Raw genomic sequence first — 25,009 nt, 5'->3', positions numbered from 1 at the left:
GGGTTTCTTCCATATCTTGGTTATTGTAAATAATGCTACAGTAAACAGAGGGATGCATGTATCCTTTTGAGTTAGTGTTTTCATTTTCTTTGGGTAAATACCCAGTGGTGGAATGACTGGGTCATCTGGTATTCCTATTTTTAATTTTCTGAGGACCCTCCATATGGTTTTCCACAGTAGCTGCATTCCCACCAACAGTGCACTAGAGTTTCTCTTTCTCCACATCCTCACTATCACTTGTTATTTCTTTTTGATTCTAGCCATTCTGTGAGGTGCTGTCACGTTGTGGTTTTGGGTTGCATTTCCTTGATGATTAGTGATGTTGAGCATCTTTTCATGTGTCTTTTGGCCACTTGTAAGTCTTTGGAAAAATGTTTATTCAGGTCCTCTGCTCATTCTTAAATTGAATTATTTGAGATTTTTGGTGTTGAGTTGCAGGAGTTCTTTACATATTTTGGATATTAACCCCTTATAGGAAATATCATTTGCAATAAATATCTTCTCCCATTTTGTAGGTTGTTTTTTGGTTGATGGTTTCCTTCATTGTACAAAAGATTTTAGTTTGGTGTAGCCCAAGTAGTTCAATCAAGCCACAATATTTCCTTTTTTTTTTTTTTTTTTTTTAACATTTATTTATTTTTGAGAGAGCATGAGCAGGGGAGGGGCAGAGAGAGAAGGAGACACAGAATCCAAAGCAGGCTCCAGGCTCCTAGCTGTCAGCACAGAGCCCAATGCAGGGCTCAAACCCACAAACTATGAGATTATGACCTGAGCCAAAGTCGGATGCTTAATTAACTGAAGAGTCACCCAGGCGTCCCAAGCTACAATATTTCTTTTTTTTTTTTAACTTTTTTTAACGTTTATTTATTTTTGAGACAGAGAGAGACAGAGCATGAACGGGGGAGGGTCAGAGAGAGAGGGAGACACAGAATCTGAAACAGGCTCCAGGCTCTGAGCTGTCAGCACAGAGCCCGACGCGGGGCTCGAACTCACAGAGGGTGAGATCATGACCTGAGCTGAAGTTGGACGCTTAACCGACTGAGCCACCCAGGCGCCCCTACAATATTTCTTAAACTAACAAATGCTTGTCCTTCACAGTAGAAGCAGAACAATTTAGTTCACCAGTTTCTCATTATTGTTCTGTTTATTTGCCTATGAAGATCAATGGATTGAAGACCTTGCTTCACAAAAGAAATGCAACTTCTAGGGAGAAGGCTTACTCCTGGCAACAAATCATTCAGTTGCTGTTCAGGGCCTTGTAATTGTCTAGAAGCCCCTTTGGAGTTTCTAGGTATTCAGATGGGAATTGGATTCTTCCTTCCCTATAGAAGAATCAGCAGAGACTGACCATTTTGCTCTTCCCCCGATTTGTATGTATGGAGGCCACCCCTTTCAAGAGCAACTTGTGTGATCATAGGGAGCTAAGCAACAGGGCCCTTCAGACAAGTCTTACAGCGTTGATTACCAGAAAGCAAAGTCTGGCAGTTTCACTTCTGTTTGTTATAGTGGGGGCCATGGTACCTTCCCCAGAATGCACTGTTCCTAGTGTGCTGGGTTTGTGTTTGATTCTTAAGGTTGTTGCCTGCTCCCCTTATCCCAGTGGTCCTCCCTAAAGTCTCTGGTCTATGTTGAACTCTTCTTCCCTGCCAAAGGGTCCTAGGACTTCAGTGGCTACATGGCTCAAGCTATGTCCACTGAGGACTTTTTCTGGCTGTGGTTCTCCAGCACTTCCAAGGAAAACTCAAGGAACACTTTTGAAAACCTCTAATTTGCCTCATATCAGGGTTGTAAACTCGAATTTTTCTAGGGATTAAGGAAGTGTGGGGAATGGACAATGTGGAAGATACTAGAATGGGTGGGAATGTTGCAGACTGCAAGGTTCACCCTCCATGGGAAAGGGGAGCTGATACTGAGCTCCAACAGACTTTTATGGCCCAGCTTCCAGACCCTCCAGCTTTTCAAGAGCATGCAGCAGCCAGATTTTCTGAGCAGGATCCCGATTTAAAGCTGCAGAGACACCATGTTGGTCAAGTAAAACATGGTAGATGGACTCTACTCCTTGGCTCATTAGTTGATAATCTCTGTGATTGTGTTTCCCACTGGCCCTAAATTGTCTTTTCTGTACTCCTCGCCTTGGCCTGAGGCATTGATTCACTTTCTCTCTCGAGTGGAAAATTTTGAGTGCACCAAGCAGAAAAACCAATTTGTACTAGTTGAAACAACAAGGAATCTTGTTGGCAATCCTGGAAGTTCACACTTAAAGTGAGCATCATGTTTGGTAATCTGGAGACACAGATTCTATTTCCCTGTGACTATTTTTGCTCTGCCCTGTTGGATTCATCCTCAGCCTGGTTTTAGCATGGCTACAACAGTTCCAGGCCTCCACCCCTTTGTATAACAACATCCAGAGGGAAGAGAAAGTGTCTTCCTGAAGCTCTCTCAGGAGAGTGAACAAGAGCCATCCCAGAAACCCCAGTTGTTCCTCATGTCTCATTGGCCTAGACTGGGTCATGTGTCCTTTCATGAACCAATCAGACAAGAGGGGTGGGATTCAAGCCAAGCTTGATCCCTGGAGTTAGGGGTGAGTTATAGTTTGCTGAAGCTCAGGGACTTCGCATGTAGTTGTGTGCATGTATGTTATTCGCGTGTATGCATGTACATATCTGAACAAAATCTGGGTTCTATTAGGAATGACAAAGTGGTGTATGGATGCTGGGCAACTAACCAATGGCATCTATAATGGGTTTGTATTTTATAAAACTGTCCAGGCCTGGTGTTGTGGTGGATAATCCAGTGCCCTTTTCTGCCAGTGTCTCAATTCAAGGAATCGGGGTACTTGATACTGACTGCCCCTAAATTCTTGTATTGTTTCTTCTGTGTCTGCTTAGAGAATGGCAGCAGATAGGTGAATTGAGTTCCTCCAATATCTTGGGCATAGGTGTTGGATCAGGGTTTGACATCCTTACAAACAATGTTTCTGAATCAATTTTTAAAAATCTGTAACATGGGGAGAATATTAGTTGCCTCAGTGGGTTGTCAGGATATTAAGTGCAAAGTAAGTAACATAGTTCTTGGTGTATGATAAATGTTCAAGGAATAGTTAATTATCATGATATTTATTTCATCCCTAAAGGTAGCTGTTCTAACTCTACACCTTGATTTGTAGCAATACATTGGGTAGTTTTGGACCTGTACTCTTCTCCTCATGTAACCAGTGTCTAAACGGTAGCAAAAATGTCTTGCTTTGGAGTTTTAGGAATTAGGGATTGAAATATGCCATGCTTTTTCACTGAAGGCAAGCCATGGCTGATTTAAGCCAATTGAGTTCTCTTGCTCTTCTTCTTTAAGCACAAATATTTTGGTTTTGCTTCAGTGGAACTAGGGAGTCGAAGTAAATGCACCATCAGCATTTAGTTGCAAGAGGAGTTAAGCAACAAAATTGAGTTCAATTAGTTGCAAAAGGAATTAAGCAACAGAACTGGGTTCTTTGTCTCTTTGTTCACTTTTTCTTTGCCAAGAGGCCAATGCTGGGAGGCAAATACTATTACTCTCACTTTCTTTGTATCTAAAAGGATCTATGAAATCGGATACAAAGATTTAAGATTCAGATAATTCTTAATATTTCTGGTAATGACCTCTTACTGGGGTATAGTGCTTTGCAGTTTGCAAACTGCTTTCACATCTTACAAACCAGATCTTAAGATCCGTGAAATTATAAATTGTTTTGTTCACGATCTCTAATCCCTGTCCCAGTGTCTTGCATAATGGATATTTAACAAATACATAAATGAGTCTCAAATCCACCCCAATGGATTACTCTGAAAGTTACCATTATTTCTTTTTTACACAAGAAGAAACGAAGTCTCAGATTTCATGATTTGCTTAAGGTCAGCCAGTTGGTAAGTGGTGGAAACAGACTCTAACATAGTGGCCTGTTCTTTCCTTCCAGTACATACTTTGGGGTGGGGAGGAGAGATGGGTTTTTTGAAAAGTAGGCTAGTTTGGGATTACAAAAATTAAGTTCCTTTTCAGGCTATGGGAGGGGGTCCTGAGTGAATGTGATATTATTGCAAAAGATTCAGGGATCAATACACACTCCAAGAATTGTCACAAAATGGGCAGAGGAGGTGGAGAGAGGACCCAGACCCCTTTCTTTACACATTGAGGCTCCTGGAGTAAAGAAAGCCCAAACAGAACCCAGAACCTGGTGGCAGTTTAGATCTGAGCATCTCAAACTCTGTGGTGAGACCAGTACTAGATTTTGTTTCTTCAATCTGTTTTGGACTAATGCTTGTTAAAACAAACCCAAAAACACACATAATGAGGGCCGCCCGGGTGGCTCAGTTGGTTGAGCATCCAACTTTGGCTCGGGTCATGATCTCATGGTTCATGAGTTCAAGCCCCACATTGGGCTCTGTGCTGACAGTTCAGAGCCTGGAGCCTGCTTCAGATTTTGTGTCTCCCTCTCTCTCTGCTCCTCCTCCACTTGCGCTGTCTCTCTCTCTCTCTCTCAAAAATAAACATTGAAACACACACACGCAATGAAAATAAAGTACTCTTAATTTCTGCATTTATTTCATGCAGAACCAGTAACAAAGAGGTCACAATCTTACACGATCCATAGACCATACCTTGACTAGCATTGGTTTAGATTAAAAAAAATTTTTTTAATGTTTATTTTTGACAGAGAGACAGAGCGTGAGCGGGGGAGGGGCAGAGAGAGAGGGAGACACAGAATCTGAAGCAGGTTCCAGGCTCTGAGCTGTCAGCACAGAACCCAATGTGGGGCTCGAACTCACAGACTGCGAGATCATGACCTGAGCCGAAGTCAGACACTCAACCGACTGAGCCATTCAGGGGCCCTGGTTTAGATTTTTAACACATTAAAAAGAATGACAACGGAAAAAAAATTATAATTATATTCATGATATTTTAAGTACAGTATATGTAAATCAATTCACCATGTACTGCAGGTGGTGAGGACCAGTATTGGGACATAAGTTTAAATGTGTGTGATGAACACATTCTTTTTTTTTCCCAATGCTGTTAGTGCATTTCTGAGACTGTATAACCTCATTTAGAGACAACATCCAAAGTCTGTACTTAAGGCACTTTCTTAAAGCACGGATCACACACTTACATGTCCTAATGTTTTTCTTCTGTCCTGTTGTGATAAAACACAATTAGGTAATAGTTCTAAAGAATTTATATTAGCTGTTTGATTCCCCCCCCTCCCCATTTAGTTGATATGGAACGTACAGCTGCTATCTTGTGGGAGAATAAAAATTTTGACATTAAAAGGAAGTCCTTCTACTTGAAATTCTTGACAATCACTTCTCCACATAGACCTTGAAGAATTTTGGGGAGAGTTGGCTAATTCTGCTATGCTTGTGGAATCTCCAGTGCGGGGACTTTAGTATCTTCCCGAGGCCCACCGTTAGTTCCTAGACCCCAGGTTTTCCATGAGAAAAAGCAATGCCTCATTTAGTCATTCGATAACCTCCAGCGTGCCAGGCACTGGCTTAGGCAGCAAGTCAGGGTGGTGAACAGTGGCTTATATGTCCAGGAAGCTCAGGAGGAAGCAAGTGGATTCCAGAGAATCAATTCCAGAGAATTCCAGAAGTTGGGGCTGGGAACAGAACCAGTGTTCACCCCAAGGCCCTTCCTTGCTGTGAGGTGTGTGGAACTGGCAGCTGGACCCGCTCACACAGCTGACCCTGAATAGGCTCCCCTGACCCTTGGTACTGGGCTGGGTGGTCTTTTATTTAGTGTGAGAACTGGGCTTCATGCACAGAAATGATAATAAGAGGAAGTTAAATGCCTTAAGAACACTGTCCAGATTTCCAGGCAGAGCAGAGCAGAACATGAGGCTGTACGCTGGCTTTCTTGGCAAGAGGCAGCGACACAGAGCATCTCAAGATGACGAGGCTGGCTTGTAGCCTGCAGATGCAGAGGCAGTGTTTGTTCTTAAGAATGGAAAACACTTTCATTTTTGTGACTTGAGGAGTAGACCATTCTCAAGGGGAAACTGGGCTTTGTTTTCTGGTGACGTCTGGAGACAGGTACAATTTTTGCACTTCTCACACATGGGGGAAATTCCCCTGGACCAGTGCTTCTCAAACTTGAATGAACATGTGAATAACCAGGGGATCTTGCTAAAGTACACATTCGCTTCAGTTGGTCCGGAGCGGTGCTTGAGATTGTGGTTCCAACCAGCTCCCTCCCAGGTGATGCTGAGGCCACTGCTCTGCAGGATTGCTGGTCTGTGGGCAGTGCTCCCAGGGACAGGGGCCTGGTGGCCTGGAAGCGTGGAAACTGGCCTCCCCTGCTTTTGTGGAAGATCTTGATTTCTGTTTCAGCCACATTTGTGTATTTCAGTCAACACATAGTCTACAATGGCATTTCCTTTTCTCAAGGGTCTTACGTAGTATGAGAGTATGTATTGGTTGGTGTGTTCAGTCATTTAAAAAAAAAATCTCTGTTGCACTTTTGAGTACATCTTCAGGGCAAAATGCCAGCTGCCAGGCCCAATCAAATTCTGCTTAATCCCACATCATTGCAAAGCATTGCTTTGACCCACATATCGTGTGTGTCTCACATATGGTGGGGGCAGTCCACCGTAGCAAATCTGAATGCAGAGAGCTTAGCAATCCCATCATAAAAAATGATAGACTCATGTTGTGTTCGGTGATTTGATTCTTCAGCAGCCTCTTAACTATGGATGCATTACAGAGGAAATCTGTAAAAGGAACTAAATCCATTGATTATATTCTGGGCATTAGATTCAGCAGTCATCAGGTATAGCTTGTCATTTGAGCCTCCTGGGTTAAACACAATTAGAGAAATCTAAAAACAAATTCCATTTTGATGCTTTGTCCCTCTTTGAGCTACATCAGATGGTTTCCTCTTCTAAAGGAAGTAAAGGCTCAGAGTTTATTCAAAATTAAACTGAAGGTAATTTGAGGAGAATTGGGGCTTCATATCATATTATATACGTATATGCCGCAGTCCTTTATTCAATGCAGCGCATCCCAGATCAGTGAGTGGCTTTTTCATCAACTTCCTGAACTGTTGATGGTAGTTTCTAATGAAAAGATAATCGTGTAACAGATCAATCTGATCTTCCAAAATTATTTTTAGTAGCTTAGAAGAGTAGCTCACTTAATATCTCTAATTTCTTCATTTATTTTTATAGTTCACATTCCACCCCTAAAATATTCCTCGGGTCTGTCAGCGACTTTGATTGAAGCAGAAATTAATCTTATCAAAGATCCTGATGAGGGCTTGGAAGAGTCCTTGCTATTAACAGGGTTTTGTGGTAATGGTATTCATCTTAATCAGATTTGGCTGACAAAGCTCTCACTTCTAGAATTTTAGAAGGAAAAATAATCCAACCAACTCATTTTGCCCATGTGAAACAGCTGTGAAGTTTGCCTAAGGTCCCTAGGGTCACTTGGAATCCCAGTCTGCCCTCTCCCCTCCCCCGCCATCTCCCACAGTGCCTTTCCTTTCCTTTCCTTCTGGATGTGATGCGCCGGCTTTGAGGCCTGAAGCAGCAGGTTTCCCACCTTTCCTAGTAGGAGGGAGGGTGTTCCATCCGATACAGTTCACTGTAGTCCTGCACCATCCAGACTGTGCCTTCTAGCAGAGTTGCAGTATATTCACTAGTGTTCCAGGGAGACAAATTGGTGTTGTGGGAGCCCAGATTCTATAACCAGGTGGCCTGGGGCAATTCCTACCTTCCTCTCTATGGGTTGTGGGACTCTGGGCAAGCTGCTGAGCCTCTCACTACCTCCGTTTCTTAAGACATAATATGAGGACCTTCCTCATAGGATCATTTTAAGGCCTGGATGAGTGACTACCTACAGAGCAATTACAGCAAACGTTCAGGTGCATTGTATGTGGGTTTGTGAGCTCTGGGTCTCCACTAGGTACTGAGTTGTTAAAGCAGTGTTCTGAGTCATAAATAGCTTTAGAAAAATCAAATGGCCTATAAAAGAATAAAATAGAACATATACATTTCATTATGCAGGGTATTATTTTGTGTCTCTTTGGCTCTCTTTTTAGTTTTCCTTTGGTTTCGTGTGTGTGTGTGTGTGTGTGTGTGTGTGTTTGTGTGTGTTTAATCATTCACAGCCTTAAAAAGTATTTCTCACTGTGGATTGTAGTTAAAGGAGTTTGGGAGTCCCTACTCCAGGGACTGGAGTGAGTTAATCCAGTCTCTAAGGACAGACCTATGGTGTGAATGAGGTACATTTTAGACATGAATGTACAAGGTGAGCTCTAGTTGAAACTTAAATGTGCTTCTTTTGCAGAGGGAGACCAAAGGACAGTTTCTTATTGACCACATCTGCAATTACTACAGCTTGCTGGAGAAGGACTATTTTGGCATTCGTTATGTGGACCCAGAGAAGCAGCGGGTAAGAGTCAACCTCTGTCTGAACCCATTTTGGGGAGTGATTCAGGCTGTGGGTGAGCAAAGAGGTTCCTCTCAGAGAATTCATGATGTATACTTGTTCTCATGGTTATTGACCACATAAGACCGACAAGCCTGGTGTGTGTGTGAGTGGAAGAGTTTGGCACTACTCCCACTGGACTGGGTAGGACAGGAGAAAGGAAAACTTACCTTAGACCTTTCCAGAAAGCTATTCCCACCCAGTTCCTATGTCTTTGAGAAGGTTTGACAAACATTGGGTTCAGACAGTGACGACATAAAATCTTATTGTGGAGAAAATCTACTTCTCACTGTAAAAAGCTATTGATAGAGAGGGGAACAGGAGAGTGACTGCTTAATGGGTACAAAGTTTTCTTTTGGGTTGATGAAAATGTTTGGAACTTGATATAGGTGGTGTTTACACGACATTGTGAATGTACTAAAATGGTCAATTTTATGTTATGTGAATTTCGTTTCAATTTTTAAAAAAGCTTTTGGCAGATGAAAGGGTTAAGATACTTTGAAAGCTGCTCTTTGAATACCACTAAATTTGACAACCCCCACTGTATCCTTGTTCCTGAATATGCCTATCCTTCTTGGTATCTGTTGATTTTGTAACAGAAAGTAGGGGAGTCTGGCCTTTTGAGCTGGGTACTGCACCAGCACATATATATTTATGACATACGTTGGATTCAGTGATATCTGTCCTTCACATCCAAAAGGTCTCAGGAATCTCCATCCTGGGCCACCACTTGGGGTTTCCCATTCCTGCAACCCTGCTGTGGGTCCCAGCTATGGATCATAAGGCCCTGTACCTGCTCTGATACCTGCTTTTTATCCCCTACTGCCAAGCAGGGGTCAGCTGGGTGGTGGTCTGGGATGGGGGAACAGGTCCTCTTTGCCTTCTTTAATTTGCTCTCCTCCTATTGGTGTCCCCGGTCATCTTTCTCTGCCTTGTTCCCTCCCCACAGTCTTCGTTTCATATTTACTGACCCAACACAATGAGGAGAGGCTTATAGAGTGTATTTTTGTAAAGGAAGAGGCTGTCTAAGGAATAGATTAGATTTTGTTCTGAAACATGGGGAATCATTTCCAGTAGGACCTAATCTTCTGTAAACACATACAATGCAGTGGCTCAGAAAGAGATTTTGCTTTCCTGTAGCACTTGCAGGAACTCTTTAACGGGCCATTTACCTGAGAGGAAGGTAGCAGGATACTGGTGAGGACGGAGTGCTGACATGAGGTCATGGAGGGGATTCATATGGCATTTCCTACTGTTAGCAGTGGTTCCCAGACCTGGCTCTGTAACAAAATCACCTTAGGGGTTTACTAACAATACTTAGTATGGACCCTATTCTAGACCTCCTGAATCAGAATACCTGAGGCTGGGACCAGGAACATATATTTTAACACATCCTGATTCTACATTTGATGTAGCCATCCCAGCTTTGGTCTTCAGACTGGTATTGGGGACCATGGCATAAAGATATTCATAGACATAGCTTCTTGTGGCTTATGAAGATATTAACCTTTTATGGAGAGAGAAACAGATTCAAAGATATTGTGGCTTGCCCAAGGTCCTATAGCTAGTAAGTGATGGAGTGAGTGTTGAGTTTAGGATTATGGTTCAAACCCTAATCCCTGCAGGTCAAGTAGACTCTGTGGTTTATATTAGCCATCTAATCACCACTGAATATAGATTATTTTTGTGTAAAATTCTATCAACTCTAGAAACCTGACCTGCGGAAGTAATTCTAGCAGCCATTAGTTGAGCAAGTCTCTAGTCTTCCCCACAACATTATAAGGAAGGGGAAAACTGAGGTGCAGAGAGGGTCAGTGGCTTGCCTAAGGCTACATGACTAGTAATTAATGGTGGAAGGATGGTATTTGAACCCACATTCTTTCCACTCCTCTTCCAAGTGAAAAATTGAAACATAGCCTAGACCAGGGATTTGTAAACTTTTTCTGTAAAGGACCAAATAGAAAATATTTTCACTTTTGTGACCCATACAACCTCTGTCATAATTTTTCAATTATTTTATTCTAGTGGAAAGCAGCCATAGACAATACCTAAATTAATGGATGTAACTGTGTTCTTCTAAAACTTTTTTCCAATAAAAGTATTTTATAAATAGGCAATTTGCCATAGTTTGCTGACCCTTGGCCTAGATAATATCTGGAAACCACTTAAGTGCATAAACTATTTTCATTTCTCTTGATTCATTGGGAAGATATTAGATAACCTAATAAGAGAAGTCTTTAGAATTGGAATCAGATGTTTGTATGAACTCATAGTTTAAAAAAATACAGAAACATAGATGGGCATGTGGGATAGTATGCATATGTATATATTTCCAAGTTCTGTTTTCTGAGATGTCCTAGAGGCAATGACCCCATATTAGCAATGAGCACACTTATCCTCTAGATCTTGGTTTCTAAACATCACTTTCTAATAAAAGGAACAAGGACTCCTTGAAGAAATGGCTGATTCTAGGGCTGAGGCAGGGAAATCACAAGATGAGCCTGGAGCATGTTGTGGTGCCTGGAAGTAAGGAACTGCAAAAAAAATAAAAGGTCACTAGAAAGGCACAGAGTGAACCTGAAAGAACTGCCAGTGGCCCAAACTGGAAAATCGGAGGGCAAAATAAATAACAATAGTATTGGATTATAATCCATTAAATAAAATATCCATGAGTCTTAATGGTATAAATAATTGAATAAATAAAAGGGGAGAAGAAGTAGCTCTTCCTTACAGAAGAATTCCAATTAATAAATGTAGAAGGAATGAGAGAAATAGAAAACTGTTACAACATCACCGTGATTGTTGTGGGCAAGATTCATTGATGAAAGCTAAAATTAGTGGGCAGAAGTTTGAGAAGAAACAAGATATTTGTATAGTCTCTAAGTGCCCTTCCCCCAAGATATTTTTTAATTGCAAAGGGGAAAAGCCTAACTTTATAGTGGAGAAACCTGGCAGGCACGACTTTAATGAGGCCATCAAGGTTAACATCGCCAGTAAGAGGACCTACCAACATCATGTACACCCTGATTATCCTGCACTGAGAAGGGCACATTGTTTCTGTGGTATTCTTCCCAGTAATGCATAACTTTGTTCAAATCTTTAGGAAAGCTAGGAAAAACTGAAGTGAGAGAGACATTCTTCAAAACAATTTACCTATATTCTTCACAAACATTGAGGCCATTAAAGACCAGGAAAGACTGGGGAACTCTCTAATCTAAGAGAGACACGTCAACTAAGGCAATGTGGGATTCTCAGCAAGTCCAGCTGTGGGAAAACTGGTGAACTCCAGATGAAGTCTGTAGTTCAGTTAATAGCATTGTGTTCATCTTAGTTTCTTCATGTTGATAATTGTACTATGGTTATATAAGCTGTTAACATTAGGGGAAGAACATGGTTATACTATTGTACCTTTTTTCATGTGTACAATTGTGTTTTTTTTAAGTTAAAAAAAAGTGGTTAGGTTGATGTGTTTCATTGTTCTTTATATTTTGGCTTGGCTTAGCTTAATTTTTAGTGTCTAGATTTGGGTAGTATATTAGCGGAAAAAATGTGGGCCACACTCAAAACAAAATAGTCTTATCTGATGTATCCACTAAATTTGCTTAGAGGGCTGCTTCAATAGTTTTTCCCTCTATGCACCATACGACTGTTAGAGCCTTTTGATTCTGAAGATTCAGTGTGAGTCTAGCTTCCACTTGGGTTGCAAAGTAGTTGTGGCACAGAACTGGATGGACTTTGTACTCAGAAAGATGTGAATTAAATCCCACCTCTGCTGGTCAGTCAGCTGTGTGATCTTGACCAAGTTATTGAGGCTTTGAGTCCCTACCTGATTGTTAAAACAGATAACAATACATGTAGGGTTGATATGGGAATTAGAGATAAAGCATGCAAATGTTTAACAAATGGTAGATACTGAGTACATGGTGTGTGTTATTTTTTATTGTGATTTTTACAATTATTCTTTGGCTGGGTCTAAGTGAGGCACTTGTATGAGGTTGTAAGAGGAAATACAACCACGATTAACAAGTCTAAGATCTATATATGTCAAAAACTTCTTTTAAAGGCAGGATGGCCATTATTATGATCTTTGGGGAGAGAAGGGGGAAAATGAGCCTTGGATAATTAGAAAAATGGGCTCAGAGGCACAAAGACCTGCTGATATGGGAGTTTTAAGCAGAGATTAATTGACCAGCATTGGTGGTTTTATCAGGTCGTGTACTTTTTCCTCAGCAGAAAATAAAAACCAGTGAATTATTTGGATAGAAAGCTGGTCAACACAGAAAATCAAGTTAGTTAGAAAAGCTGAAGTGGAACTTACCTTTGCTATGGGAGTTGGTGGTTTGCCTACAACTCTTCACAACTTGATTTACAGTAAACCATTGTGGAATATTAAATATTTAGCACTATTACATTTGGAACACCATATGTTTGACAAGATGTCTCATGCCCCATATGCTCTGAGAGTGATGAGGACTGAATCAGTAAATGATGACTATCTTTTGCTATTTTAATGACAAGGGCTTAGAATTTCCATTATTTTAAAAATTTGATGTAGGGAGGGGTAGATTGAATACCAGTCGGTAAAAATCCCCTCCACTTTCCACCATATTGTTCTTCTCAAGAACTCCTATAATCTTAGTTGCCTGAGATTAGGGAAAAGTTACGTGATTATTCCTTTCATTTTACTGATGGAGAAAGCTGGGCTTAGAAGTTTAGAAGTCTTAGAAGGAATAATTCTAGAAGGAAAAAGTAGTACTTGGCTTAAGTCCAGGCATTTTTTTCTTCAATGTAACTTTCTTTCCACTGCTTCTCAGGTGTTTGGGTAACTTCTCTTTGGAAAGCTGAAGTTTTGAAATAGTTGGATTTCATAACTCTGTTTTTCTATGGCTATGGTTTGGGATGTCCATTGTCCTAGATTTCCCTTCTGGCTTTTCCCCTTTCCCAAACCCAGCTAGGGGGAAGTCACCCCCAGTGTTTTAGAACTGAGGAAGTACCCCCTCCCCCACCAGCCCAGTCAGAGGAGGACTCCTTCCAGGACTAGGTTGTAGTGTTGGTTTACGGTCTGCAGGCAGATTGGGCCCAGTGCTTTTGATTTTAACTTCCCTATATCTAAGCATCTGCTTAACCCACCTGCGTCAGTATCATTGACTTTTCTAACTTCAGGGCCATTCCGATTCATCCTCAAAGACCACAAATTCCCTTTAGAAATTGACACCTTTGGGACAATCTCCTCCACCATTCTGTGTTTGGGCATTGTAGGTCATGTGGCCACCGGATATACTTTCTGATTGGATGACCTGGGATATCATAAATGGAAAGACATGCCTTCTTTATGCAGATATAATTACAGCCCTGGCGTTTTTAATGTTGGTAGCCAGAAAGAACTAGTGAACCTATCAATGAGTTTTATTAATAATTAGAAAAGACCTTTTCTACGTTAGGGCAGTTTGCTTTTTCTAGAGGCACCTTTGGGGAGGATCTAGAATAGAATAAAAAAATCCCAATGATTTTAGGTTTCACTCTGGGGATGGTGCCAGGAAGCCAGACAGCATTATGTCCCACCAGCTGCTCCTGCCTTTGAAAGGCTGCTTCCTGCTCTTGGGGATAATTGTCCCACAGATGCTTGTAACTAGGATCAAGAGTGGTACCTAAGATTTAGGGCAGCCCTGCACTGGAGAAGGTTTGTACTGCTGCTTTAGGTCACTGGTCATGAATTTGTCCGATTTTGTTTTTAAAGTCTCAGGGGTGGGGCACCTTGGTGGCTCAGTCGGTTGAGCGTCCGACTTCAGCCCAGGTCATGATCTTGCGGTCTGTGGGTTCAAGCCCCGCATTGGGCTCTGTGCTGACAGCTCGGAGCCCGGAGCCTGTTTCAGATTCTGTGTCTCCCTCTCTCTCTGACCCTCCCCTGTTCATGCTCTGTCTCTCTCTGTCTCAAAAATAAATAAACATTAAAAAAAAAAGTCTCAGGGGTATTAAAACTCAAGACCATTTGGATGCCTATTTGGGGAGAAGGTATGAACAAATAACTTGGCTTTATGGGAAAGGACTTAGAGCATTCACGTTACAGGAAACATAGCAGTTATCTTAACAGCTTGAAAACTGGATATTTTGGGGCGCCTGGGTGGCTCAGTCGGTTGAGTGACCGACTTCGGCTCAGGTCATGATCTCACAGTCCGTGAGTTCGAGCCCTGCGTTGGGCTCTGTGCTGACAGCTCGGAGCCTGGAGCCTGTTTCAGATTCTGTGTCTCCCTCTCTCTGACCCTCCCCTGTTCATGCTCTGTCTCTCTCTGTCTCAAAAATAAATAAACGTTAAAAAAAATTAAAAAAAAAAAAGAAAACTGGATATTTTGTGTAGTGTTTCAATTGTGGCCCAAGGTATTAACTTGACAGATTTGGGGAAATTGTCATATTCCTCCAGCAGAAAGCAGAACTTGGTGTTTAACTAAAATGATTGCTCATAATAGACACTGTCTACACTGGATGTCCTCTCCTAGGAAGGGATGAGGATGCCTGATAAAGACAGGTTGCAATCTGTAAGTCATTTAGGTAACTGGGATGTCATAATTTTAGTAGAGGGAGGAGCAAGCACATGAACTGTTTATCTTGTCTGGGCCAATTGGCAGACACAGGAATAAGTGTGGTGAAAAATGCCATTTTATTCTTATGTGAGTTGGGAAAAACCAGGAGGATATCCAAGGTGACTCAGTCTTCCTCCTTGGCGGTGGGAACCTCCTGGGCTTGGTTCAGAAGAGGGCACAAATCAATTAGGTTGATGAGGTTTAAGTTCCTTCCATTAGAGAAGCTCTCACTGGACTTCCAGAAGGCAAGAACATCAGAGCTGACGGCAAACCAGCAGGTTTGGAAGTTTCAAATAGCTCTAGAGAACATTTTTAAGTCAAGCTGAGAAGAAGACTAGAATGTAACTATGATGTATAACTTGGAGAAATAAAAGCAGTATAGGTTGGGAAATGACGATTTGAGCAGATGTTTATTTCTTCATGTATGCTCAAGAAAATGTCATTTAAAGGTTGAACTGTAATTGTGTTCTGTCCACGGAGAGGAATAATGAGGAGTGCCTTAGCTTGGGCTGCGAGAAGAAAACACCTGCTCATGCACGGCAATTAGTTCTCGCAGTTCTGGAGGCTGGGAAGTCCAAGTTCAAGATGCCAACAGATTTGGTTCCCGGTGAGAACTGTCTTCCTGGCTTGCAGAGTGTTGCCTTTTGCCTGTGTGCACACTTGGGTGGGGGGTGGGGAAAGCATGCAGGTGTTCTTGTCTATCTTCCTAATCTTATAAGGACACTAATCCCATCATGTGGTTCTACCCTCATGACTTCTTCTAAACCTTATTACCTTCAAAGTTACTGCTTCCAAATACTATCTCATTGGGGATTAGAGCTTCAATGTGTGAATTTGGTGGGGGTGGGGAGGACAAACATTCAGTCTACAACAAGGAGTAAGAGTTCTAGTTTTCCACTGCTGTGTAACAAGTCTCCTCAAACACTCAGGGGCTTAAAGGAACACAATTTTATATATGCCAGGATTTGGGGGTTCAGAAATTTGAGCAGGGCTCAACTAGATGTTTCTTCTGTTCCACATGGTGTTGACTGGGCTCAGTCAGTGGTATTCAGCTAGTGGCTGAACTATTCTGGAGGGCAGGGGGCCCAAGGTCCTTTCATTCATATGCCTGGAACCTTGATGGGGGTGGCTGGAAGGTGGGGCTTGAGGGCCCCCTCCCTCTGCATGTGGTTTTGGGCTTCTCCACAGAGCCTGTCCATCTGGGTGTTTGAGTTTCTTACAGAGCCCTTTTGAGTTCCAAGTACAGGTAGAGTCACTTACGAAATAAACTGTATGAAGAGGGTTTGGGGAAGAAGTGGTAAGTTTTGGACATGTTGAGTTTGGGATACTGTGAGATGATGAGGTAGAGTTGTTCAGTCTATAGTTGTGAGCCTGGATCTGAAGCTTAATGAAGAGGTTTAGGCCACAGATGGAGATTTTGGAACATGTGAGGTCTTCATTACCTCAAAACCCTGAGGAGAGACTGCAGAGCTGAGGGAAAAGACTAGAGAATAAGAGGAGAATCTGAAGGCTAAAGAACATCCATTAAAAAAAAAAAAAAAAGGATGTCCAGAAGGAGAAGCCAGTAGAGGAGACCAACCAGGAACATTTAGAGCAGAAATAATAGAATGAGGAGAGGGAGACCTTCTGGAAACAAGGGTAGCTGGTCGACTTAATATAAGGAGAATGGGCTCCAGTGTTAAACATCAAGAAGGAAGGAGTAGGGGAGACATTATTGCTCAAGATCTAAGAGCTTTTATACCAGGAAGGCCAGGTTAAGTCCTGACTCTGCCTTTTGCTGATTGTATGACTTTAAGCAGCCTCTTTAACCTATGCTCAATTTCTTTGTCTGTAAGACGGGGACACTAATGGTACCTATGCCACAGGGCTGTTATTTAAGTGCATTAGTCCATGTTACCAACATGTAACAGATCTTTTACTACATGCTTTAAAGAGTTTGAAAGCTTCGTGTGTTTGGCAGCTAGAAGATTTTTTTTTTAATTTTATTTTTTGAGAGAGAGAGCATGAGTGGGGGTGGGCAGAAAGAGAGGGAGACAGAGGATCTGTAGCAGGCTCTGCGCTGACAGCAGCAAGCCCTAAGTGGGGCTCAAACTCATGACCCACGAGATTATGGCCTGAGCTGAAGTCAGACACTCAACTGGCCACCCAGGTGCCCCTCTCCTTTTTCTTTCTTTTTTTTTTTTTTTAAAGTTTTAATTTATTTTTGAGAGAGAGAGAGACAGCATGAGCAGAGGAGGGGCAGAAAGAGGGGGAGACACAGAATCTGAAGTGGGCTCCAGGCTCTGAGCTGTCAGCACAGAGCCTGACACGGGGCTCAAACTCATGGAGTGTGAGATCATGACCTGAGCTGAAGTCAGACACTCAACCGACTGAGCCACCCAGCGCCTCTGGCAGCTAGAAGATCTTTGACCTTAGACCAGTTTGATGACGATGTGAAATGTCTACGGCTAGACAGCAAGTGTTACATGGTGACGAATTCCACTGCTTGAAGGAACCCCATCGTTTCTTCTATAATTGCATTTTGGTGTCTTAGTGTACTTTAAAATAAACAGCAGTTTGTGTTAATGTTAAACAGTTGATATTTTTACAACCTCTGTTGCATTTTCAGAGTACTACTGTTTTTTCCTTGAAGTATACATTAAGGGTTTCTTGGATGTAGAGCAGGGCTTGGCACACAAGGGTCAGGATGGCCCCCATTTGTTTAGTAAATTTTTATGGGGACACAGCTATTTCTATTCATTTATGTATTGTTTATGGCTGCTTTTGTGTTCTGATGACAGAGTTGAGTAGTCCTGACAGACCATATGGGCCACAAAACCTAAAATATTTATGCTGTCTAGTCCTTTATGAAAAGAAAATGGTGCTGGTGCTTTCTTAGGCTTGCTGTTTCCACCTCTGTTTCCCATGGTGTTTCTTCTCCCAGCTGTTACTTCTATTTTGCTCATCCCTGAGAACCCAGAATGCAAGAGCAGTTATGGTTGAAGAAATACATTACACTGAAGCAGTGAAGGTTTTCTTGCGTAGGTTGATTTCCAGAAGGACAACAGCTCATGAGTGTGCCTGGTCTATAGACATTTTTGCTGTTGTTGGCATTGTGTTGTAGATTTCACTGAAACTGGAGTGGAAACCATTGGTTACCGGTAGCTAAATAGCTAGGGGCTAGCTCTAACTGGGCCATCCAGAACACTGTTGAGGTTGAGTGCATTCAGATGGCATTCTTTTTCCCCCTGCAGAGGCCAGAGGGTCTAGAAATGGCATAAATTGGCTAGATAATGCAGGGAGACTGAGTTACTCTAGGGCTTTGTCCAGGTGAGATGTGAGAATCAGGCCATCTTTTCAGGGCTGTGATGGGAATTGGTCAGATTTTGGATCTGGTTACTCCTGAGGGGAAAGACGATCTCCTGTTTGGGAGATTCATTCATTCTTATTTAAAGCCCCATTGGTTATTTAACACATTTCTCTGGGCTATGGATTATTCTGGTTTAGGGCATCAAGGGTTTTGAGAAAGATAACAGAGAGGTGTGTAATTTATTCTGTGAATCAATTTCAACAGAAGCCCAACATTTGAAGATAACCAAGTGTGTTATATTGTTTACCTTTGGGAGTTCTGTTTTTTTTCCCCCTGGCTTAGCAGCTACCAAATTAAAAATCAATCTACTTAGTCACAAATCACCACCTCACACCCACCTTCCCTCCCCGCCCCCCAACTTCTCCTAAAGAAGCCAAAATTGGAAAGTACAAAAGAAATGCACCACTTCTATGATGGGGTAGAGAAAAATGATCTCTTAGGGCTAAGTGCAGCTGGGCCTTGCAAAATTAAAGAGATAACATTTATTGGCAATATTCTCATCCTTCAGGTTCATAGAATATGGAATGTGAGAACTGAAGGAATCTTAGGGTTCCTGGAATCTGTCCTCCTTCCAAGACCACAGAGAAGGGAATGGGGACAGAGAAGGGTTATTCAGCACTCTGCTTTTCACCCCTTTTGTGAGGCTTCCTTTGACTTTTCTTTGCATCAAGCTGCTATCAATCAAAATAAATTTGTTCTAAGAGGTGGCTTCAAATGTGGTCAGGCTGGATTGTCGAGACTGAAACCTTTGTCAAACTGGGACCTCTCTTGGGGGATATACAGGTTACCGGGGTTCCAGCCTGAGGCAAAAGGAATAAAACCTTCAAAGGAAGAATTTTAAATACCATGGTGGGAGGGCAGTTTTGGGCAGGGAGTTAGGGAAGCTGTGTTGCCTCTGGATCCCAGAAGCGGATCCTGAGATAAAAATTCCAGTTTTGTTAGGCATTGTTCCCAGGAAGAAAGACTTGTAGGAGATTGGAGGGATTGGGACAGGGAAGGGAAGGAGGTCCCACAAGTGTGTGGTGTTGAGCAAAGTCGTGTGGCATGTAACTTGGGCTGAAAGCCAAACAGGAGCTCTGGAAGAGTGGTAGGTTATGCCTTAGGGTTGTCCCGACCAAGGGGTGAAGGAGCAGAGGTATTTATCTTGGATACCAGTCACTTCTTAACCTGTCAGTTAACAGATGAGTGGGGAGGCTCGTTCTTCACCCTGCATTGGATTCCAGTAACCTGAAGGCAGCCTTCCTAAAAAGGGTCAGGGTGCTATATAACCAAGGAGAAAATGGCATCGAGGGGATCTGAGCAGAGCCCTGGTGTTATCTCTGCAGATAAATTCCTGATACCTTCAGATCACACTGAGGGAACACATCCTCCGATTGCTCTTACTTCTTAAGCTCCTTAGGTAGAATTAATAGTTGGGTCTTAGCCTCTTTAGTCTTTGGAATTCTTATTCTAAGGGAGAGTTCAAGAACTGAAGTTTTCAACTATTGTAAACTAGCCACAAATTCAGAGATTTGGCTGGCAGGCTTTTCTTTCTACCTCTCTTAGGGAACTTCAGTTTTCAGCAAGGAAACAGACTTAAAAAACAAAAACAAAAACTAGCATATATCCCAAGTGGCAATTGAAAGGAAGATAGAATGTTCTGAGCCTTATTTCTAATTACCAAGCACACAGCATCATGGTTACTTTCTCACAGGTGTGTGATCCACCTGTACATATAGTAACAGCGGGAGTTGTTGGTGTGGTCTAGACTCAGCTTCATTGCCCAACTCTAAAAGGAAGAAGGAAAAAAGGTAGGAGAATTACCCTTCACGTAGAGCAAGAGGCAGGTGGGGAGGGAGTGTGGGAGGAAGAGAGTAGCCGAGGTGGGCTCACCAGAGAGGGGCCGTTGCACCAACTTGGGAGTGTCTCTGAGTGAACTCACAGAAGATGAGAACAGCCGGTGTTTCCTGAGCCTTCACTATGCTCCAAGTTCTGTTCTCAGAACTTCTTAATGAATTAACCTGCTTCAACCTCATGATGCTGCTGTAAGGGAAGAAACAGAGGAAGTGGCCAAGCTGGGATTTGAACCCAGGCTGGCTCCTGAGCTGGACCAATGCTGGGGGCTCAGCTGGACCTGGCATCTGCCTGTTGTGGATGAAATTGTTCTTCTTGAGTCTAAATTACATAGAATCCACCTTTAACCTCTGAGTAGAGCTTAGCTTCCTTTTTAAAAAATTGACTTTTAATTATTCATGTAATGCATGAATACATGTAAAAAGTATGTTAAAACATCAGATAAAACAGAAGTCATGGTTTCTTTTGAGCAACACCCCTAAATTCCTGTTACTTCCCTGTTACCCAACCTCACTGGTATCAGTTTAGTGTGTATCATTTCAGGTCTTTAAAAATACATAGAGATGCTTATTATGTATTCTTTGGAAATATATGGTAGTTTAGTGTAGCTTTTACTTGGAAAACACATCAATTCTATGATACCAATAGTTCAGAGGTTCTCAAACATTGTTGATTTATGGCTGTGTCAGTATTTTAGTAATTATTTCACAGTGCCCTTGGTAAAAAGAATGTCTGACAGTGCTATCTGATAAGAGCGAGAGCCAACCAATTTAGTATTTATGTGCTAACAACTTAGTGCCATTTAAAATGTGACATACATGAAAATAGTATTTTCAGTTCATTCTTAACCACAATTACTTACTAACAGGATGTGTGTACCTGTTGGGCGCCCCATGGCTCCTCAGACTCTGGGATCGGATCCAATATTACCACGTTCATTGCCTCTCTCACACCTATTTTAGCACGGTACTTGCTTTTTATCACAGAAATCGCTAAAAACCCAGCTTTTCAAAAAGTATGATATCAAAAGGAATGTAGCATGATCTAATGTTGGAACCGGGAACTTCCTTGAGCTTATAGTTGGCACCCTGGGTGTCTGACAGATGTCTAGAATGGCTGCTTTTCCCTGGAGTGTTTCAGTGTAGGAATTGGGAACTGTGGCCATAGTTCTGAATTCAGTGTTTGCATCTTGCAGCGTGCTTTAGAGATCTAACCATGTTAACACATAAAGATCTACCACCTATAAAACACTGCAGAATCCGGAATATGAACAGATTACGATTTGCTTACCATTTTCCTGATGATGGCCATTAACATTCTAATACTTTACAATTGTAGTATTATAATTATGCAGTGAGAATCCTTGTTATGTTCCTCTATGTTCACATGGACAAATTGCGGGATAAAGGAATTGCTGGGCCATAGGCCAGTCAGATATTTAGATTTTAAGAAATACTAGAGATTGACCCTTTCTGAAGAAATGATTTCCTATAATCCCTTGACACATGACTACTGCTGGCTTATTTTTCTTAGGGCTCTACACCCCATGACTGTACTGTTGCATAAGGATCATTGTCCTGGAAGAATATTTAGTGGTCACACTGTAGACATAGGTAATTAAGACACACAAGGTTTGGGGTGCCTGGGTGGCTCAGTCAGTTAAGCGTCCTCCTTTGGCTTGGGTCATGATCTCACAGCTCATGGGTCTGAGCCCTGACAGCTCAGAGCCTGGAGCCTTCTTTGGATTCTGTGTCTCCCTCTGTCTCTGCCCTCCCCCACTCATCCTCTCTCTCTCTCTCTCTCTCTCTCTCTCTCTCTCTCTCTCTCAAAAGCAAACATTAAAAAAAAACAAGATACACAAGGTTTGAGAGGCAAGCATGGGGTGTGAATAGGCCAAGAGGAGAAGGAAGGTCAGAACCCATCAGAAACTTAAGGGTGTATTTTGTAGGACAATGAGGAGGCCAGTTCATTTCGAGTAAATTTATTTCGGGGCACGGATGGCAAATACCTTGCAGATGTACCTTAAATATTCCCTACCCCTCCATGGCAGAGATAGCCAATCCATCATGGCACTCATTCTCACTGAGCCTTGAAACCCTCTTCGCAGCCCTGGGAGATTGCCACTGACTAACTAGTATGGGCACATAAAGTGAAATGTACCTGTCCTCCCTGGAGGCAGAGAGGAAGAGGAGCGGCAGGTTGAAGTTTGGCAGAGAAGAGCTAAGGAGTTCACAGGATGCCAAGCAAGGAGAATTCAGAAAGTGTACTTCTGTCTTTGTGACCGGTGATTCTCCTCTGTGAAACAATAGCAGTAGGTATTGATCTCCGTAGGTATTTGTTTTCTTGCCTTAGTTCTACATTACCCTATTTATCTCTAGAAAATAATTTAATCGTCAGAAGCCCCTTTTATTATTCTCCTCCATGGGATGTGGTCTACCAATTAAACTGTACTTAAGTATCCTCAGGATCCGCAAACAAGCATTTACTGATATTTTTCACCTGCCAGGCACTGTGTAAATGTCTTATGTTTATTCACTTTTTATTAACTTCTAAAATCCTTGCAACAACACTACAAGGTAGGTACTATTGCTATTCCCGTATTATAGTTGTGGAAACTGAGAGAGAGGTAAAACACTTCTGGCCACTTACTAGCTGTATAACTTTGTGCGATCAATATATTTCCCACTGTTCATTTATAACTGTGTAAATGCCAAGTGTCACTTCTGATTAGAAACAGGTAACCAAGGGGCGCCTGGGTGGCTCAGTAGGTCGATCGTCCAACTTCGGCTCAGGTCACGATCTCACGGTTCGTGGTTTTGAGTCCCGCATCGGGTTCTGTGCTGACAGCTCAGAGCCTGGAGCCTGCTTCGGGTTCTGTGCCTCCCACTCTCTCTGCCCTTCCCCAACCCATGCTGTTTCTCAATCTCTCTCTCTCTCTCTCTCTCTTTTTCTCTCAAAAATAAACATTAAAAAAATTAAAATAAGAAAAAGAAACACATAACCAAAAGTAGAATGGTGGTTTCCAGGGGCCTGGAGAGAGGGGACTGGGGACTGACTGTTTCCTAGGACTAGAGTTTCAGTTCTACAAGATGAAAGGGCTCTAGAGGTGGGTGGTGGTGGTTTCCCACCATTATGAATGTATTTAATACCCCTGAACTGTACCCTTGAAAATAGTTAGGATGGTGAATTTGATGTGTATTTTACCACAATTTAAAAAAATGAAAAAAGGAGATAAACAGCGTTCTCAAGATGAACTGATAGAGTTTTGATCAGAAGCAAAGAAACTTGCTCTTTCAGTTTGTGCGATACGTCAGAGGTAAAGGCACGGTTTTCTGTGCCTTTCTCTTCACGATGCTGACGTAGTTAAAAGACCCCTAGTCTTGTTTTTGAAGGTTGCAGAGCTCTGACACCCTGGATTGGAAACTATTGATTTGACTGCTCAATTTTTCAGCTCCTGGGGAAAGAAGTGATGTTTGTTGAGGAGACTAATATGTTTTAGAGCAAACTGATCTGTTGGGAGGCAGAATGGCCAAGGTTAAGGGCCTGTGCTCTGGAATCCCGCTGCGCACTGCCTCACCATTTGTTCTCTGGGTGACCTTAGGCTAGTTGTTTAATATTCTGAGCTCCCTGATTTCGCATCTGTAAATGGGGTGGTAATGATGACCCATGGAATTGCTTAGAGTAACACCTGACATTTAGGAAGCCCTCAACCAATGCTAGTGCTTATTAAACTTCATGGTTGCGCATGGATATCAAAGGGTAGGGACAATACAGTACTTTGAGGCTTGCTGGATGGCACAAATGGGGTGTAAGCCTCAACTCATGGTGAGCATCCTCTTTTGTCTCTAGTATTGAGCGTGGGGGATGCCCGGTGAGTGTGGGCTCTCTGATCTCCCGGTGGATACCAGTGGCACTCCTCATAGTGTCTTTATAAACCGCAGGTGTACAGAGTGACGCTTCTTGACATTTCCCAAGTGGCTTCAGGGACACCCTGGTTAGTGATCTCAAAAGTCGCCTGGCTCTTAGCATGTTGAAGTGACCCCCACACGTGGTGTGGAATGAGCCAGCCACTGGGCCCAGCATGGTATCGGCTTTGAATGCCTGTCACTAACACCATTCTGAGCTACCCAAGTCTTTGGGCATCTTTGTTTTGTGGTACAGTTGGTTTTTCTTCTGGATGATCTCAGGCCTTTGAAGTTAGATATTTAAAGTCCTCTGTTCCTCCCTACTATAAAGGGAGAATTGCCTCTGTGACGGGGCTAATGCTGGCTTGGCCCACTGTTCACCTGAACAGAGGCTACCAGGCAGGGGAACAGGGTGCTGAAACTGTCTTGGACTGTGACTCTTTGAGGTCATGGATGTCAAAGTCTTCAGCCATCTGTGACTTGCCCAGAGCAATGGAACTGTATCACCTAGGAGTCCACTGGAGCCGTGAGAATATCCCATTGAAGTGCATGTTCTCTCCCTTGTTCTTCTCTCTTAGCAACTGTGTGACTCATACACTACTCAGAAAGTACTAATTCTCTGTAATTTATACCCTTGCCTGTTGTATTCTTCTTGCAGAATTGTTTGTATTGATCTTCAGAAGGCAGAACCTTGAGGAATATCTATGGGAACCAAGACTGTACTTTGGAAAAAGACTATCTGTATTAAATTTCTTTTAGTTATTAAGTATGTGTCATGTGTATGGTTCAGCCGTTTGACCCATGATCTCTGCTTTTTTCTTCCTAGCACTGGCTTGAACCTAACAAGTCCATCTCCAAGCAAATGAAATGTAAGTGTCAATCTGTGGT

The 25,009-nt window shown here is 42.4% G+C and overlaps 1 protein-coding gene across 2 annotated transcripts in view; it reads left to right on the top strand.

Annotated features, from left to right (window-relative positions):
* FRMD3 (FERM domain containing 3) overlaps nucleotides 1–25,009 on the top strand; it is a 310,742-nt gene that overhangs the window by 146,004 nt on the left and 139,729 nt on the right. For both annotated transcript variants that reach the window (XM_042913165.1, XM_042913164.1), the window contains exons 2-3: nucleotides 8,316–8,420; nucleotides 24,948–24,990. In XM_042913165.1, coding sequence (XP_042769099.1) covers nucleotides 8,316–8,420; nucleotides 24,948–24,990 — 148 coding nt within the window. The remainder of the gene's footprint in view (nucleotides 1–8,315; nucleotides 8,421–24,947; nucleotides 24,991–25,009) is intronic.

The sequence above is a fragment of the Panthera leo genome, chromosome D4, assembly GCF_018350215.1.
Source record: "Panthera leo isolate Ple1 chromosome D4, P.leo_Ple1_pat1.1, whole genome shotgun sequence".
NCBI lineage: Eukaryota > Metazoa > Chordata > Mammalia > Carnivora > Felidae > Panthera > Panthera leo.
Note: the sequence above shows the minus strand (reverse complement) of the source record. Positions and strands in the feature narration are given on the sequence as shown.